General features: G+C 35.0%; 3 protein-coding genes across 6 annotated transcripts; all 3 read left to right on the top strand.

Moving 5' to 3' along the window:
- The first annotated feature begins 903 nt into the window (after positions 1-903).
- LOC106293670 (protein RALF-like 1) lies at positions 904-1516 on the top strand. Its single transcript, XM_013729334.1, has one exon. It carries the CDS (start codon positions 941-943, stop codon positions 1307-1309), a length of 369 nt encoding a protein of 122 aa, XP_013584788.1. The 5' UTR covers positions 904-940; the 3' UTR covers positions 1310-1516.
- A 1828-nt stretch (positions 1517-3344) lies between these two features.
- On the top strand, positions 3345-9819 carry LOC106295258. Of its 2 annotated transcripts, XM_013731114.1 has the most exons (28): positions 3345-3567; positions 3661-3868; positions 3968-4068; positions 4193-4306; positions 4394-4543; positions 4656-5066; positions 5154-5311; positions 5395-5519; positions 5609-5700; positions 5808-6039; positions 6122-6185; positions 6268-6431; positions 6503-6573; positions 6667-6840; positions 6947-7018; positions 7122-7226; positions 7303-7392; positions 7478-7553; positions 7640-7736; positions 7834-7903; positions 7991-8170; positions 8261-8383; positions 8465-8548; positions 8670-8854; positions 8936-9074; positions 9152-9211; positions 9302-9406; positions 9480-9819. In XM_013731114.1, exons 1-28 carry the CDS (start codon positions 3481-3483, stop codon positions 9591-9593), a joined length of 3651 nt encoding a protein of 1216 aa, XP_013586568.1. In that variant the 5' UTR covers positions 3345-3480; the 3' UTR covers positions 9594-9819. The 2 variants fall into 2 exon arrangements, with proteins under 2 accessions (XP_013586568.1, XP_013586566.1); XM_013731112.1 differs by having other exon boundaries at positions 4397-4543; positions 4656-5311.
- Positions 9820-10382: 563 nt separating this feature from the next.
- On the top strand, positions 10383-12209 carry LOC106292740 (thiamine pyrophosphokinase 1-like). Of its 3 annotated transcripts, none has more exons than XM_013728391.1 (6): positions 10383-10552; positions 10664-10765; positions 11080-11152; positions 11278-11379; positions 11472-11721; positions 11811-12164. In XM_013728391.1, exons 3-6 carry the CDS (start codon positions 11108-11110, stop codon positions 11942-11944), a joined length of 531 nt encoding a protein of 176 aa, XP_013583845.1. In that variant the 5' UTR covers positions 10383-10552; positions 10664-10765; positions 11080-11107; the 3' UTR covers positions 11945-12164. The 3 variants fall into 3 exon arrangements, with proteins under 3 accessions (XP_013583845.1, XP_013583844.1, XP_013583843.1); XM_013728390.1 differs by having other exon boundaries at positions 10384-10552; positions 10669-10765; positions 11478-11721; positions 11811-12209; XM_013728389.1 differs by having other exon boundaries at positions 10384-10552; positions 10669-10765.
- The last annotated feature ends 3154 nt before the right edge of the window (positions 12210-15363 follow it).

Genomic DNA, 15363 nt, shown 5'->3' with positions numbered 1-15363 from the left:
GACATATCGTATGTTATATGTATCTTCATAAAATCTTACAAGAGACTAGAGAGAGCAAATGGGAGAAGAAAGCTATGTGTTGTTTGGCTGTGTTCACAACAAGTCCATGAGGTTGATAACACAGTTCAAAAGGACGTTAATTTTGTATGGTCTTCCAAGAATTTTCTCTTAAGTATCATCAATTCATGTCTTGATGAACAGACTGATTCATTGATCTAAAGATGTTTGAATGCTGTTATGCAACGCGTTATGATTCGGTGAGAAACAAAATTTGGTATTCTTAAAGAGGTTTGTATTATTTTTAAACGTGATTTCGTTAGAAAGTGCTAGTCTAATAATTATCGATTATTTTAGATTAGGTAAAGAGGGATTAGGTTTTATTGTCCTTGTTTGCTTGGGATAGCGATAGCCCAACTCTTCTCATAGTCGTTGTGCAAGTGAAAACAAATCATAGCTTAAAGATTCAGTGCTTTCAGATCATTATGAAAATATGATAATATTAATATAAAAACAAAAAAAAAACATTCAAATGGATAGTGAGAAAACGCTTGACCGCTCAAATATATCAAATTGTTTTGGTACATTTCGTGTCAGTTCTAACAAATATCCAACCACTCCCAACAAATCTCCATTAATAAATCATTCATTAATCGTGTTTCAAAAAAAAAAAAAAAATCATTCATTAATCTTTTTTGAATCTCATTGTCAAATGGCATTTATGTAAATACCATAATACATTCTATAATGTTTAAATATTTATCTATTAAACAAAATCACTTAATTTTGATAATAAATAGCATAAAAAAAAAAAAAAAAAAAACATGTTCAACCACTAACAAAAACAAAACTTTTATCCACGCACTCGCCAAGGTATATATATAAACATAAGTTAAGCAACAAGGATGCATACAATAGAAACCTAAAGAAAGAAAGGAAAAAAATGGCCAAGTCTTTTTCTCTGTTCCCAACCGTTATGATAGTCAGCATCTTCTTAATCATCTCTTCACCTCTGATCCAAGCCGGCTTCACCGATGACCTCAAGGGTCTAGAATGGTCCTCGACGGGAGTCCATGGCTCCTCAGGCTGCCACGGTTCAATAGCAGATTGTATCGGAACAGAGGAAGAGGAGATGGACTCAGAGATCAACAGAAGAATATTGGCGACAACAAAGTACATAAGCTATCAAGCTTTGAAGCGGAACAGTGTCCCTTGTTCGAGAAGAGGGGCGTCTTATTACAATTGCCAGAACGGAGCTCAGGCTAATCCTTATAGTCGTGGTTGCAGTGCTATTGCTCGTTGTAGGAGTTAGGTGTCAAGAACAAGTTCTTCTCTTCTTTATGGTTTCTTATAATTTGTACGGTACTCATATAAGTTGGATTTGGATGTGAATAATCTTGGGTTGTTGTATGATCCATTAAGTGTTTAGTTGTGCTATAAGCTTTGAATATTCATGTGTACTATCTTGCACAAATAATAGTACAAGGCCTATGTTTATTTAAAACCAGGTTTGGTTTTACCGCGTTCCAATTAAGTAACTGGGTTTCTCGGTTGCTGAAAAAGTGTGTGGATGCGATGCTCAAGCTGTAAATAAACTACATAAGAGCATGTTCATTGGTGAAACCATGCTTTGGTTCTTAGTGAATTTTAAAGTAATTAATTTAAGTTGGAGTTAATGCAAAAAGAACCAAAACTATGAGGAAAAAGAGAAAATACCTATAATATTGTGACACGTACTGGTAAGGAACGTCCTTTCCATCTCCTAATTAAGTCACGCATCTTAGTTTAATGCCATTTTTTTCTTTAATTTTAATTGTAAATAATTTAAGGAACGCATTTAAGATCCGCGATAAACGTGCTCTAAGCGACCAACTCTCAACCTAAACCCTAACAACTAACAAACATGTTAACGATGTTGACTTTATATTGCTTTACCTTTTTCTTTTCTCACTAATAAAATATGTAAAAAATTAAATACTGAGAATTTGAATTCAAAATTTTACGGTAATTTATGATGATTTTGTTACTCTCTCAGTTTCAAAATAATCTTTAATAGAGAAAAAATTGTTTTACGATTACATTTTTAATTTTTATAATATATTTTTATTAAGTAATAATGGTAAATTGTAAAATTTAATATATTAATTATATTTATTAAATTTTGATAGATCATAATTATATACTATAATTTATCACAAAAACAAAGTATCCATAAATGGGAGAGTAATATTTTTAATACATGTAAAACCTTCAAAAATATAAAAACGTGGGAGTAATATTTATTACTATCAGTTGCAACTGTAGAGCTTAAATTATCACTATTTGGTTAGTATGGGTTTGAGTTTGAGTTTCGGTCCAATTAGTTTACATGTTGGGTTGCAACAGATGATCGGTCTACTTCCATGATATTAGTCCGAAGGTATTCCGATGTTTTCCGGCTAATCCAATATATATTACTGAGTGCGTTCTAGGCATATAAAAAACAACCGTAAAGCATATTGGATCATCAGATTCCAATACGGGTTAACTTAATGGGCCCGAAACACACACAACACCATAGGTCGTTACCCAATTACATTTTTCTGATTGTAATAGCTTTGATTTTAATAATTAGTTTATTACTCAGTCTATATATAAAGGCGGGACTATTTCACGTGTTTAATACAACATCAACTGTTAAGTAGCTTGGTGGTTACATCTCTTTACTACAATCTACAAACCCAAAATTGAAGACATGCGTACAAATACTAGAGAATTAAATGTCCAAAGCGCTTAGCATTTATTTTATTCATCTAGATTTAATATGTTAACAAATCTTGTAAACTATGTAACAATCTAAAAAACATGCAACTTGAAAAATAGAAAGAGTACTACAACTTTTGGATGATGATCAAGTGGATTTGCTGTGAGGCTGTTGTAAACTACGCTACTTGGACTGCGATAGATAGACGCATACCAAGCTGTCATTATTATATGAACAGGTCTAAACATTAGCATGCAGAATATTCTATCGGTCTTTTATAAACCATTAATAATAATTGGTCTCTCTTTTTTTGGGAAAAAAAAAAACAAATATTGACTGTTGGACTTTAGATTTTTTAATAAATATCTACTTGACAATAAGCTAAAGAGAGAATCTACTCCCCATCAAATATCCAAACTAAATTATCTGTTTTCTGGGGGTCAAAAGCTCTCAAGTGGAGCTGATTTTGTTTTTAATTAACGTTTTGTCTTTTATAAAAAAAAAAAACAATTGATACGAAATTACTTTCTTAAAATAAAAAAAATAATAATAATGTAACAATTGTTTTTCCTTTTTAGAAATATTAGGAAAAAGGAGATATTAATGTGTATATATACAAAAACAAAGCTTTGCAGTAAAAATCGTTCCTTTGCGAAAATCTCCTCTTTCTTTCGAAGCGTTTCTGATTAGGGGGATCAAAGCGGCGGCGAACAAGAAGAGAGATTCGTTTCTAGACAATCATGGTGGAGACAAGACGCAGCTCATCCGCTTCAAAGCGGAACTCTCCTCCCGAAACTTCATCGTCACGCCCTACCAAACGCTCCAAGGTTAAAGATCGGAGTACCAATTGTTTGATTTTCCGCTTCTTGATTCCCAATTTCGTTTTGATTTTGAGTTTTCTTTTGGATCCGAAACCCTAGGCGACGGCGGCGGAACCGGCGGGGTCTTCGTCGGCGGCGAGTGATGCGCCGATTGAGAATAATCAGAACCCTGTTTCGGCTCCTGGATCCGAATCTGGAGAGCCTTCGAAGCTGGGAACTAATGATCCAGTTATTGCAAACGATGCGAGCTGTCCTGATGCCGACACTAACCAACAAGTCCAAGGCTTGGTGACGCCAACACCCACAGGTTTGGTTTTTGCATGTTGCATGTTTGAAGAAAAAAAGTTTATTCTTTTATGAAAGAAACAAAATCCTTTTTTTTTTTATTTTCTGCATATCTTTACAGGTGAAGTTGTGGCTGAAGCTGACAAGTCTAAAAAAGCTGAGAAGCTGTGGCTGAAGCGGACTAAGGCTCCTTGGGCGAAGCTTATTTCTCAGTATCCACAGGTCTGTGTCAGTATGTTCTTTTGCATGTGTGCCGTGGTGCTCAGTGTACTGAAGCCTAGTGGGGTTTATAGCTGACAATGCACATTAGTTGAGTATTAATCATGTTGTTTATTTGCGGTTTCAGAACCCTCATCGTGTCATGAGAGGCCCTGTGTTTACTGTTGGACGGCGAGGATGCGATTTATCTATCAAAGATCAGTCCATGCCTAGCGTTCTATGTGAACTGAGGCAGATGGAGGTATGAAAGTCTATCTGTTTGGTTAAGTTTTCTACTAGCCTAACTTTTTCACTTATAATGTTTTTTTTTTTTTTTTTTTTTAATTAGCAGCAGGGAGGTCCTTCAGTTGCCTCGCTGGAGATAATTGGGACTGGAGTTCTTGTTCAGGTCAATGGCAAGGTTTATCAAAAGAGCACTTGTGTTCATCTGCGGGGTGGTGATGAGGTTGTCTTCAGCAACCCTGGGAAGCATGCTTATGTATCCTTTTAAGAGTGTTCTGGAAAGCTATGATCACATTGTTCTTTTCTTTTTATCTATCTATCTATGATGTTGGTGGTATATTGTTTTGTTTCCTTGACATAGTGTTCAGATCTTTCAGCCTCTGAAAGATGAGAATCTAGCTGCACCAGATAGAGCTTCTTCAGTGAGCATTTTCGAAGCGCAAAGTGCTGCCCCTCGGAAAGGGCTTCATGTTGAGACAAGAGCAGGAGACTCTTCATCATGTTCTCTATTGGCGTCTTTAAGAAAGATACACAATCTCCCTTTTCTACCACCTCCTGCTAAAAACGGCAAAATGCAGCAAAATCCAGAGGTTTCTGTGCTGCCTTCTAGCTCCGATGATTGCATTCCGGATGTTGATATGAATGATGCGGATAGTAGCAATGATCATGCTGCGATTGCTTCGGCGGATAAATCAGTTGTCTCACCCTCTTTAACTGCCAACGATGACCTTAATGCTGATGGAAACGGAATGGATCCATCTCAAGAAACTGAAGAAGGTGTAAGTATTCCTGGTCCTGGATATGAAATTAGACCAATATTTTTGCGCCTACTTGATTTAAGGGGTAACGTTTCCAAAATACTGAAGGATGATGGAAGGGAAGTGAAGGAAGTGCCGAAAGAGTGTGACAGTTCATCAGCTTCGGTGGCAACCAGACGTCAAGCACATAAGGATTTTCTGCGAGCAGGAGTACTCAATCCTCAGGACATAGAAGTTTCTTTTGAGAACTTCCCATACTTTTTAAGGTCAGTTATACAAACTATGATAAGATGGACAACACGTATTGTGATCTTCCATATTTTGATAAACAATTCTCTGCGTTTGTCAGTGGCACAACTAAGGATGTTTTGATAGCATCAACATATGTCCATATGAAGTCTGAAAGCAAGTTTGCAAAGTATGCATCAGACCTGTCGACAGTGTGTCCCCGTATCTTGCTCTCTGGGCCAGCTGGTATGAACGAAACTCTGAATATAATTTTTTAATTATTTTGTTTCTCTTATCTATTTGCATAACAAAATTTTCATATGGTATATTTGAAGGCTCTGAGATATATCAGGAAGCTTTAGCAAAAGCGCTTGCGAAAAATTATGGGGCCAAATTGATGATTGTTGACACACTCTTATTACCTGGGGTAAACTTCCAGTTAGCCTTTTATATTTTTCTCGTCATTTGAGCGTCTGATATTGTATCGTGAGTATATTGGTATTAAATTGACGCTCTTTGAATGTGTGGCTTCAGGGACCAACAGCTAAGGAATCAGATTCTTCCAAAGATAGTTCCAGGCGTGAAAGATTAACTGTGATTGCCAAACGAGCCGTACAGGCGGCTGCACATGCTGCCGTCATGCAGCATAAGAAACCAACTTCAAGTGTTGAGGCTGATATAACAGGTGGATCAACATTGAATTCTCAGGCTGTTATGAGGCAAGAAGTGTCAACCGCAACCTCTAAAAGTTACACCTTTAAAACTGGTATGATTATATACGCATTATATTTCAGTTTCGTTTTTGTGCCACATTCTGTTTTATTGAACAGCATTTCTGTAATTATTAGGTGATCGAGTGAAGTTTGTAGGCCCTGCAACTTCTTCAGTTACTTCTTTCCATACCGCACATAGGTATTGTTTGTCGTTTCTCTTCTCATTTTTTTCTTCTGATGTAGATTGTTGTAATCATAACACAGTTTTGTTTCCTTTTTAGTGCTATTCTATCTAGGGGACCGACAACAGGTTTGCAGGGCAAAGTACTCCTTGCGTTTGAAGACAATGTATCTTCAAAAATCGGGGTTAGATTTGATAGACCGATAGTAGATGGCAATGATCTTGGTGGTCTATGCGAAAAGGACCGTGGTTTCTTTTGTACTGGTAATTTTCCTTTTAATATCTACGCATTTGCGTCAAAAGTTAATTGTACTAATGACATTCGTTGTGTGCAGCTACTTCACTTCGGTTAGATAGTTATTCCAGTGACAATGCTGATAGACTTGCCATTAATGAAATCTTTGAGGTAGTTCTTAGCACCACCTTTTACTGCCTCTCTATTTAATTTGAAGAGCGCTGCTTAGTAGTCCCTTTATAACCTCTTTGAATGATACTGTAGGTGCTTACTAACGAAAGTGAAAAAGGGTCATTGATATTGTTCTTGAAAGACATTGATAAATCTGTGTCGGGGAACACGGAAGTGTATGTAACTTTGAAGAGCAAGCTTGAGAAATTACCGGAGAATGTTGTTGTCATAGCCTCGCAAACCCAATTGGACAACCGAAAGGAGAAAGTATGAATTCTATTTGAACTCTATTTTTGTATGCTTAAGCCGTCTTAATTATTCTCATCTTCTTTTCAAAATGATTAGTTGACCTCTTTTGATATTTCATCTTCAGTCCCATCCTGGAGGTTTCTTGTTCACAAAGTTTGGCAGCAACCAGACAACATTGCTGGATCTTGCATTTCCGGTATGATAACCCGACTCTTTCTTTAACATTATCCATGCGTATGCAAAAATATATAAACTATCTCCCTTTTATACGTAGAGAGTTGTTTTCATGTCGTCTGCAGGATAACTTTGGTGGTAGACTGCAGGATAGGAACAAAGAAATGCCTAAATCACTGAAACAAATCACTAGGCTATTTCCTAACAAAGTGACCATCCAGTTACCTGAGGTATGATCCTGTTCTCTTTTCTGGTATCATTTTTTTCTTTCTTATGACATTTTCTTTTCTTCTAAAAATATAATAGGACGAAGCTTTGCTGTTGGACTGGAAGGAGAAACTCGAACGTGATACAGAGATCCTAAAGGCTCAAGCTAATCTTTCAAGCATCCGTGCGGTGAGCGTTTTTGAATGATATCCCATGTCGCTGGTTATTTCTTCTTTTGTGTGTTTGCTTATGTCCTTTTCAATGATTCTTGCAGGTTCTTAGCAAAAACCGTCTGGAGTGCCCTGACCTCGAAACCTTGTGCATCAAAGATCAATCCCTTCCGACTGATAGTGGGATCTTTCGTCCCTCTTTCCTTTTCTGTCTTTTTCCTCGAGTCTTTGGTTATTTGGCTAACCCACAACTTTATGATTATTAGGCGTGGAGAAAGTGGTTGGCTGGGCTTTCAGTCACCATCTTATGACCTGCTCAGAACCGACGGTCAAAGACAACAAGCTTATCATCTCTGCCGAAAAGTGAGCTTTTTGAATAAGAGCCCTGTAGTATATAACTAGGATTGTTTCTTGTGATATTTTCTTGAAAATATAACCTTTTTGGCATGTGTTCCGGCAGCATCACATATGGCCTGCAGGTGTTGCATGGGATTCAAAACGAAAACAAGAGCACAAAGAAATCTCTCAAAGTAATATTCATAATCCTTCTTACGTCATTGCCTCCCTACGCTAACCAAGTTTATTATTTTAATAATTACTATGCTATGTCATTACAGGATGTTGTTACTGAGAATGAATTCGAGAAGAAGCTACTATCAGACGTCATTCCTCCAAGCGATATTGGTGTTTCGTTTGATGATATTGGGGCGTTGGAAAATGTGAAAGACACCTTGAAGGAGTTGGTGATGCTTCCTCTTCAAAGACCTGAATTGTTTGGCAAAGGCCAGCTCACAAAGGTACCTTGTCGCTTTTTCACTTTCAATTGTCTGTTTCCACTCCCTCTTCTTTAGAAACTGAAATATAACTGGTTTTATTTTTAAATGCAGCCTACAAAGGGTATACTGTTGTTTGGACCGCCTGGTACAGGGAAGACTATGCTGGCAAAGGCAGTTGCAACTGAGGCTGGTGCAAACTTTATCAATATTTCAATGTCCAGCATTACTTCGAAGGTATATATTTCTAAGAACTGTGACCTGATTCATGAATATGTCCTTGAGATTAGACTTGACGTTTAGATTTTGTTTTTGTAGTGGTTTGGTGAGGGAGAGAAGTATGTAAAAGCCGTTTTCTCTTTAGCAAGTAAGATAGCTCCGAGCGTCATCTTTGTTGATGAGGTATGTTGCGAGACTTTTTCAAAACAGCTCTCTTCTGCTTTATGCTTCTTTGAATGCTCGTTTAGTTTCCCTTTTCTTATGCCTTCTGAATATGTTTTGAATTGGAAACGAAATTATATAGGTTGATAGCATGTTGGGAAGAAGGGAGAATCCAGGAGAACATGAAGCTATGCGTAAGATGAAGAACGAATTCATGATAAACTGGGACGGTTTGCGCACAAAGGATAAAGAACGAGTTTTAGTGCTAGCTGCTACCAACAGGCCATTCGACCTTGACGAAGCTGTGATTAGAAGGCTTCCGCGAAGGTAAATAAACTGTCAAATGATTCTCTGTTTCATGTCATCTTCGAAGCAGCATCGCTAAAGAGTTGGTATTCTGATGTTCAGGTTGATGGTTAATCTGCCGGATTCAGCAAACAGATCGAAGATCTTGAGCGTAATATTGGCAAAAGAAGAGATGGCAGAGGACGTAGATTTGGAAGCTATAGCCAACATGACAGATGGGTACTCTGGGAGTGACTTGAAGGTCTGTTATTTCTCTCCATCCAGTTTTAAAAATATAAAAGCCTGTTTCTTAAACATCATACCATTTTGGGTTTGCAGAATCTTTGCGTGACCGCAGCACATCTACCCATCCGAGAGATACTGGAAAAGGAAAAGAAGGTTTTGGCTCTTATCTTTAACATCACAGTGTGTTATTTTACATTTGTGGTTCTATAAACCAGAACTCAATGCTGTGTTTGTGACTCGCAGGAGAGAAGTGTAGCTCAAGCCGAAAACCGACCAATGCCGCAGTTGTATAATAGTACTGACATTAGACCCTTGAACATGAAGGATTTCAAGACCGCACATGAACAGGTTTGAGAGACTGAAAACATTGACACAATAGTTTATAACATTTGGGATTGAATGGATATGTGTCGTGTTGTAGGTGTGTGCGAGTGTGTCGACTGATTCATCGAACATGAACGAGCTTCAGCAGTGGAACGAGCTATATGGAGAAGGAGGTTCAAGGAAGAAGACGTCACTCAGCTACTTCATGTAAAGATAAAACAGAGCGGAGGCATGGAAGTTGTTTTTTGTTTTTCCCTTTATCCATATTGAAAAAACTCTCGTTGATCCTTTAAGAGAGAGAAGAATCCTCTTGAATGATCTAAAAATGTTTTGTTCGCTCGAGAAACATCCGATGTGCAATCTATTATTACATGCTTAATGGTGCTTAATGATGTACTCTGAACTACTATGTATATAGAGAAGGTTTAGTTATTTAACTGGTTATTTTGTTATTTATTTCCATCTTTATTTTTTTTTGTTTCTTTTACTATGTTGGTTGAAAATTCACTGAACTAGATAATGAGATTTCTACAAGAGCATCCATCCTCTTATTGGCTGAAGGGACAATGCACAATTTGGATATGAAAACAACGGTCCACTAACCTGTTCTATTACTAGGAATAGTTACTATTTTTAACAAGTTAATTAGATTTCGCTTTCTCTTTGTTTTAATGGTGTTCCTTTGAAAATACAAAAATGTTTGATTTCATGCGAGGCCAAGTTGATCTTCTGGAAAGATGTCAGTAACAATAATACAATTGCAAGGAAAATATCTCTACTTTAAAAAAAAAAAAAAAAAGAATGAAGAATAAAATAGGAACTATAGGTTATAAAGATACCTTTTCAATGGTCAGGAAAAGGAAGAAGAAACAATAGTAAAACGACGTCACAGGACTAATATAATAAGACGTGGCCCACCTTTTTAACCAAATCAATCTTTGAAAAGTCAACCCTTTTGGTCGGTTCGCTTATATGTATTTATATCAATTTAATATAAATCATTACAGAGACAGACGATCCATCTCATCTCGCCGTTTCCGATGTCAGAAGTAATGATTCACTCTTCGAGCTTTCTCCTCCCGTCGATTCCCGCCGACGAAGCTTCAGCATACGCTATCGTCGTTCTTAACCAGAATCTACCACGATTCACTCCTCTTCTCTGGGAACATGGTACCTCCTTTTCTCTCTATTCGGACAAAGATAGATGATGATACTCTCTCTGTGTTGGGTAATTATTTTTTATCAGGTTTGTTTATTCGTTTCGAATGTTGTGTGTGTTAGAACAGCAAAACTCCGTGTTTGTGCTGATGGAGGCGCTAATCGCATCTACGACGAGTTACCTCTCTTCTTCCCTCGCGAAGACGCTCTCCTCATCCGTAACAGGTTTTGTCTGTTTCCGCATCTTTTATCTTGTCTGAAACTTTTGAATTAGGGAGACTGATTTAAAAAATAAAATTTTGGGGATGGTTTATTGGAAAAAAAGAAATAGTCTCTGTCTGAAGATATTGAGAAGCCTATGGATTCAAACTCTTATCTGTTTATGATCTGACAACTGATGGTTTGTTTGTATATAGAAATTTTGATTTTTTCGAGAAACTGGAAAGTTCTTGTCTTTATAGCCAAAACTCAGTCTGTTTTTTTGTACCTATTAAGAAACTTGCAGAGGTGGTTCTGAGGATGTATGTAAATGTCTTTAGGTATAAGCCAGATGTTATCAAGGGAGATATGGACTCTATTCGCCTTGATGTCCTCCACTTTTATCAAAGCTTGGTAAGCTTCTTGTTGTGTGTATTTGTTGTTCTTCCGTTCTGTATTATTGTATAAGAATCACATTGTATGGTGTGTCTTTCTCTGCTTTTGATTGATTGTTCTAATTTGGTGTTTCCTTTCTCCAGGGAACTAAAGTGATAGATGAATCTCATGATCAAGACACCACTGATCTTGATAAATGCATCTTGTTTATCCGTGACTCTACGCTGAATCAAGAGACCTGCAGAGTAAGTTAAGCATTTCAATCTTTCTCATAGCCTAAAAGCTATGTGTTTCATTTTGTTTCACCCTTTTTTTTTTGCTTTCTTTCTTCTGGTAGCTCCAGATTCTTGCAACAGGGGCACTCGGGGGAAGATTTGATCACGAAGCCGGTAATCTCAACGTCTTGTATCGATATCCAGACACTAGGATAATCCTTTTGTCTGATGACTGCCTCATCCAACTCCTTCCAAAGACTCATCGACACGAGATTCGAATTCAGCCTTCTCTCCAAGGACCTCACTGTGGACTTATCCCTATCGGCGCTCCATCTGCCAAAACCACAACCACGGGGCTTCAATGGGATCTCAGTAAGTTACATCAAACCGATCTCAGTGTTGTTTAACATCTTTCTTAAAGCCATCATATTGGTCTAACCATGGTTTACATTTGTTTTCAGACGACACTGAGATGAGGTTTGGTGGATTGATAAGTACATCGAATATGGTTAAAGGGGAGAAAATCACAGTCGAGTCGGATTCAGATCTCTTGTGGACGATATCCATCAAGAAACAAGACTCCACGAGACCTTAGGCGTGGCGTGGGGTAAACAACAACAACAAGGACACGTTGCTATTTTTTCTACGATATCTTTCATACATTGCAGTACTTCAATATTATTGTTGTGTTTTCACTCTAGCATCAGGTAGGAATAAGACTTGTTGGATGTACCATTACTCTTGTTATTTGATTACTTAGATGCGGTTTTTTACGAGATGATTTCAATGGTTTAGTCATTGTGACTGGATGATTAGAGTTGGATGTTTAGAGTTTATAAAGAAAGAACTCAAAGGGTGAATGAGTAGAGTACAATCACTCTTAAGACTAACGATTTTATAGTGGTTATTTCACCAATTTAAGGAGTATTATGAAGTTTTAATAAATTAATTGACAAAAAATTAAAACGATGTTCAAGTACCGTGAAAGAGAATTTAATATTAAAAACAACACTAAAGATCATAGGATTTAGTATATAGAGCATTTACTAAAAAATTCAATATTTTCGTAGGATTGTTAACACATAGATTTAAAAAAAATTCAAAAATATGAAAATATTGTTTTAATGCATTGTTGCATCCTTCACTAACAAATGATGAAGGTCAAAGAGGTTTGGAACTTTTGTTGTATCCGTTTCTCTATAAAATAACGATTTTATAGTGGTTATTCCACCAATTTAAGGAGTATTATGAAATTTTACTAAATTATTTGACAAAAAATTAAAATGATGCCTATGTACAATGAAAGAGAGTAATATACATTAATACAAATGAAGAATATGTTTAGAAATTTTAAAACAACACTAAAGATCATAGGCTTCAGTATATGGAGCATTTATTGAAAAAATCAATATTTTCGTATTGAAAAAAATTCAAAAATATGAAAAATATTGTTTTAATGCATAGTTGCATCCTTCCCTAACATATGACGAAAGTAAAAGAGGTTTGAAATTTTTGTTGTCTCAGTTTCTCTACAAAATAGCTATTTTATAGTGGTTAATCCACCAATTTAGGGAGTATGATGAAATTTTACTAAATTAATTGAAAAAAAAATTAAAAAGATGTCCATGTAAAATTAAAGAAACTTTAATATACATTAATACAAATATAGAATGTGTTTAGAAATTTTAAAACAACACTAAAGATCATAGACTTCAGTATATAGAGCATTTACTGAACAACTAAATATTTTTGTAGGGGTTAACACATAGATTTTGAGAAAAATTCAAAAATATGAAAATAATGTTTTAATGTATAGTTGCATCCTTCACTAAAATATGATGAGTGTCAAAGAGGTTTGGAAACTTTGTTGTCTCCGTTTTTTTATAGAAAATAACAATTTTATAGTGGTTAGTCCACCATTTTAGGAAGTATTATAAAGTTTTACTAAATTAATTGACCAAAAATTAAAACGATTCCCATGTACCATGAAATAGATTTTAATATACATTAATACAAATGTAGAATGTGTTTAGAGATTTTAAAACAACACTAAAGATAATAGGCTTCAGTATCTAGAGCATTTACAGAAAAACTAAATATTTTTGTAGGGGTTAACACATAAATTTTGAGAAAAAACTAAAATACGAAAATACAGTTTTAATGCATAGTTGCATTATTCACTAACATATGATGAAGGTCAAAGAGGTTTGGAACCTTTGTCGTCTCTGTTTTAATAGAAAATAACGATTTTATAGTGGTTAGTCCACCAATTTAGGGAGTATTATGCTGTTTTACTAAATTAATTGACAAACAAATTAAAACGATCTTCAAGTACTATGAAAAAGAGTTTAATATACATTTAGTACAATTTTATAATGTGTTTAAAATTTTTAAATAACACTAAAGACAATAGGCTTCACTATATAGAGCATTTACCGAAAAACAAAATATTTTCGTAGGGGTTAACACAAAGACTTTGAGAAAATTGAAAAATATGAAATACGGTTTTAATGCATAGTTGCATCCTTCAGTAACATATAAAGGAGGTCAAAGAGGTTTTGAACCTTTGTTGTCTCCGTTTCTCTAAAAAATAGCGATTTTATAGTGGTTATTAGTCCACTAATTTAGGGAGTATTACTAAATTAATTGACAAAATAATTAAAACGATGGCCATGTACAATAATAGAGAGTTTAATATAATTTAATACAAATGTAGAATGTGTTTAGAAATTTTAAAACAACACAAAAGATCATAGGCTTCAGTATATAGAACATTTATTGAAAAATTCAATATTTTCGTAGCGTTCAGCACATAGATTTTGAGAAAACTTCAAAAATATAAAAAATATTGTTTTAATGCATAGTTAAATCCTTCACTAACATATTAGGAAGGTCAAAGAGGTTTGAAACCTTTGTTGTCTCCGTTTGTCTATAAAATAGCGATTTTATAGTGGTTAGTCCACCAATTTAGGGAGTATTATGAAATTTTACTAAATTAATTGACAACAAAATTAAAAAGATGCCAATGTACAATTAAAGAGACTTTAATTTAAATTAATACAAATGTAGAATGTGTTTAGAAATTTTAAAACAACACTAAAGATCATAGACTTCAGTATATAGAACATTTACTGAACAACTAAATATTTTCGTATGGGTTAACACATAGATTTTGAGAAAATTTCAAAAAATATGAAAATAATGTTTTAATGCATAGTTGAATCTTTCACTAACATATGATGAAGGTCGGAGAGGTTTGAGACCTTTGTTGTCTGCGTTTTTATAGAAAATAACGATTTTATAGTGGTTAGTCCACCAATTTTGAGAGTATTATGAAGTTTTACTAAATTAATTGACAAAAAATTAAAACAATTTCCATGTACCATGAAAGAGAGTTTAATATACATTAATACAAATGTAGAACGTGTTTAAAAATTTTAAATAACACTAAAGATAGTAGGCTTCACTACATAGAGCATTTACCGAAAAACAAAATATTTTCGTAGGGGTTAACACATAGATTTTGAGAAAAATTGAAAAATATGAAAATACGGTTTTAATGCATAGTTGTATCCTTCACTAACATATTAAGGAGGTCAAAGAGGTTTGTCTCTGTTTCTCTACAAAATAGCGATTTTATAGTGATTATTCCGCAAATTTAGGGAGTATTATAAAGATTTACTAGATTAATTGAAAAAAAATTAAAACGATGCCCATGTACAATGAAAGAGAGTTTAATATAAATTAATACAAATATAGAATGTGTTTAGATATTATAAAACAACACTAAAGGTCATAGGTTTAAGTATATAGAGCATTTACCGAAAAATTCAATATTTTCGTAGCGGTTAATACATAGATTTTGAGAAAAATTCAAAAATATAAAAAATATTTTTTTAATACATAGTTGAATCCTTCACTAACATATAATGAAGGTAAAAGAGGTTTGAAACCTTTGTTGTCTCCGTTTGTCTATAAAATAGCGATTTTATAGTGGTTAGTCCACCAATTTAG

This window comes from Brassica oleracea, chromosome C5 (assembly GCF_000695525.1).
Source record: "Brassica oleracea var. oleracea cultivar TO1000 chromosome C5, BOL, whole genome shotgun sequence".
NCBI lineage: Eukaryota > Viridiplantae > Streptophyta > Magnoliopsida > Brassicales > Brassicaceae > Brassica > Brassica oleracea.
Note: the sequence above shows the minus strand (reverse complement) of the source record. Positions and strands in the feature narration are given on the sequence as shown.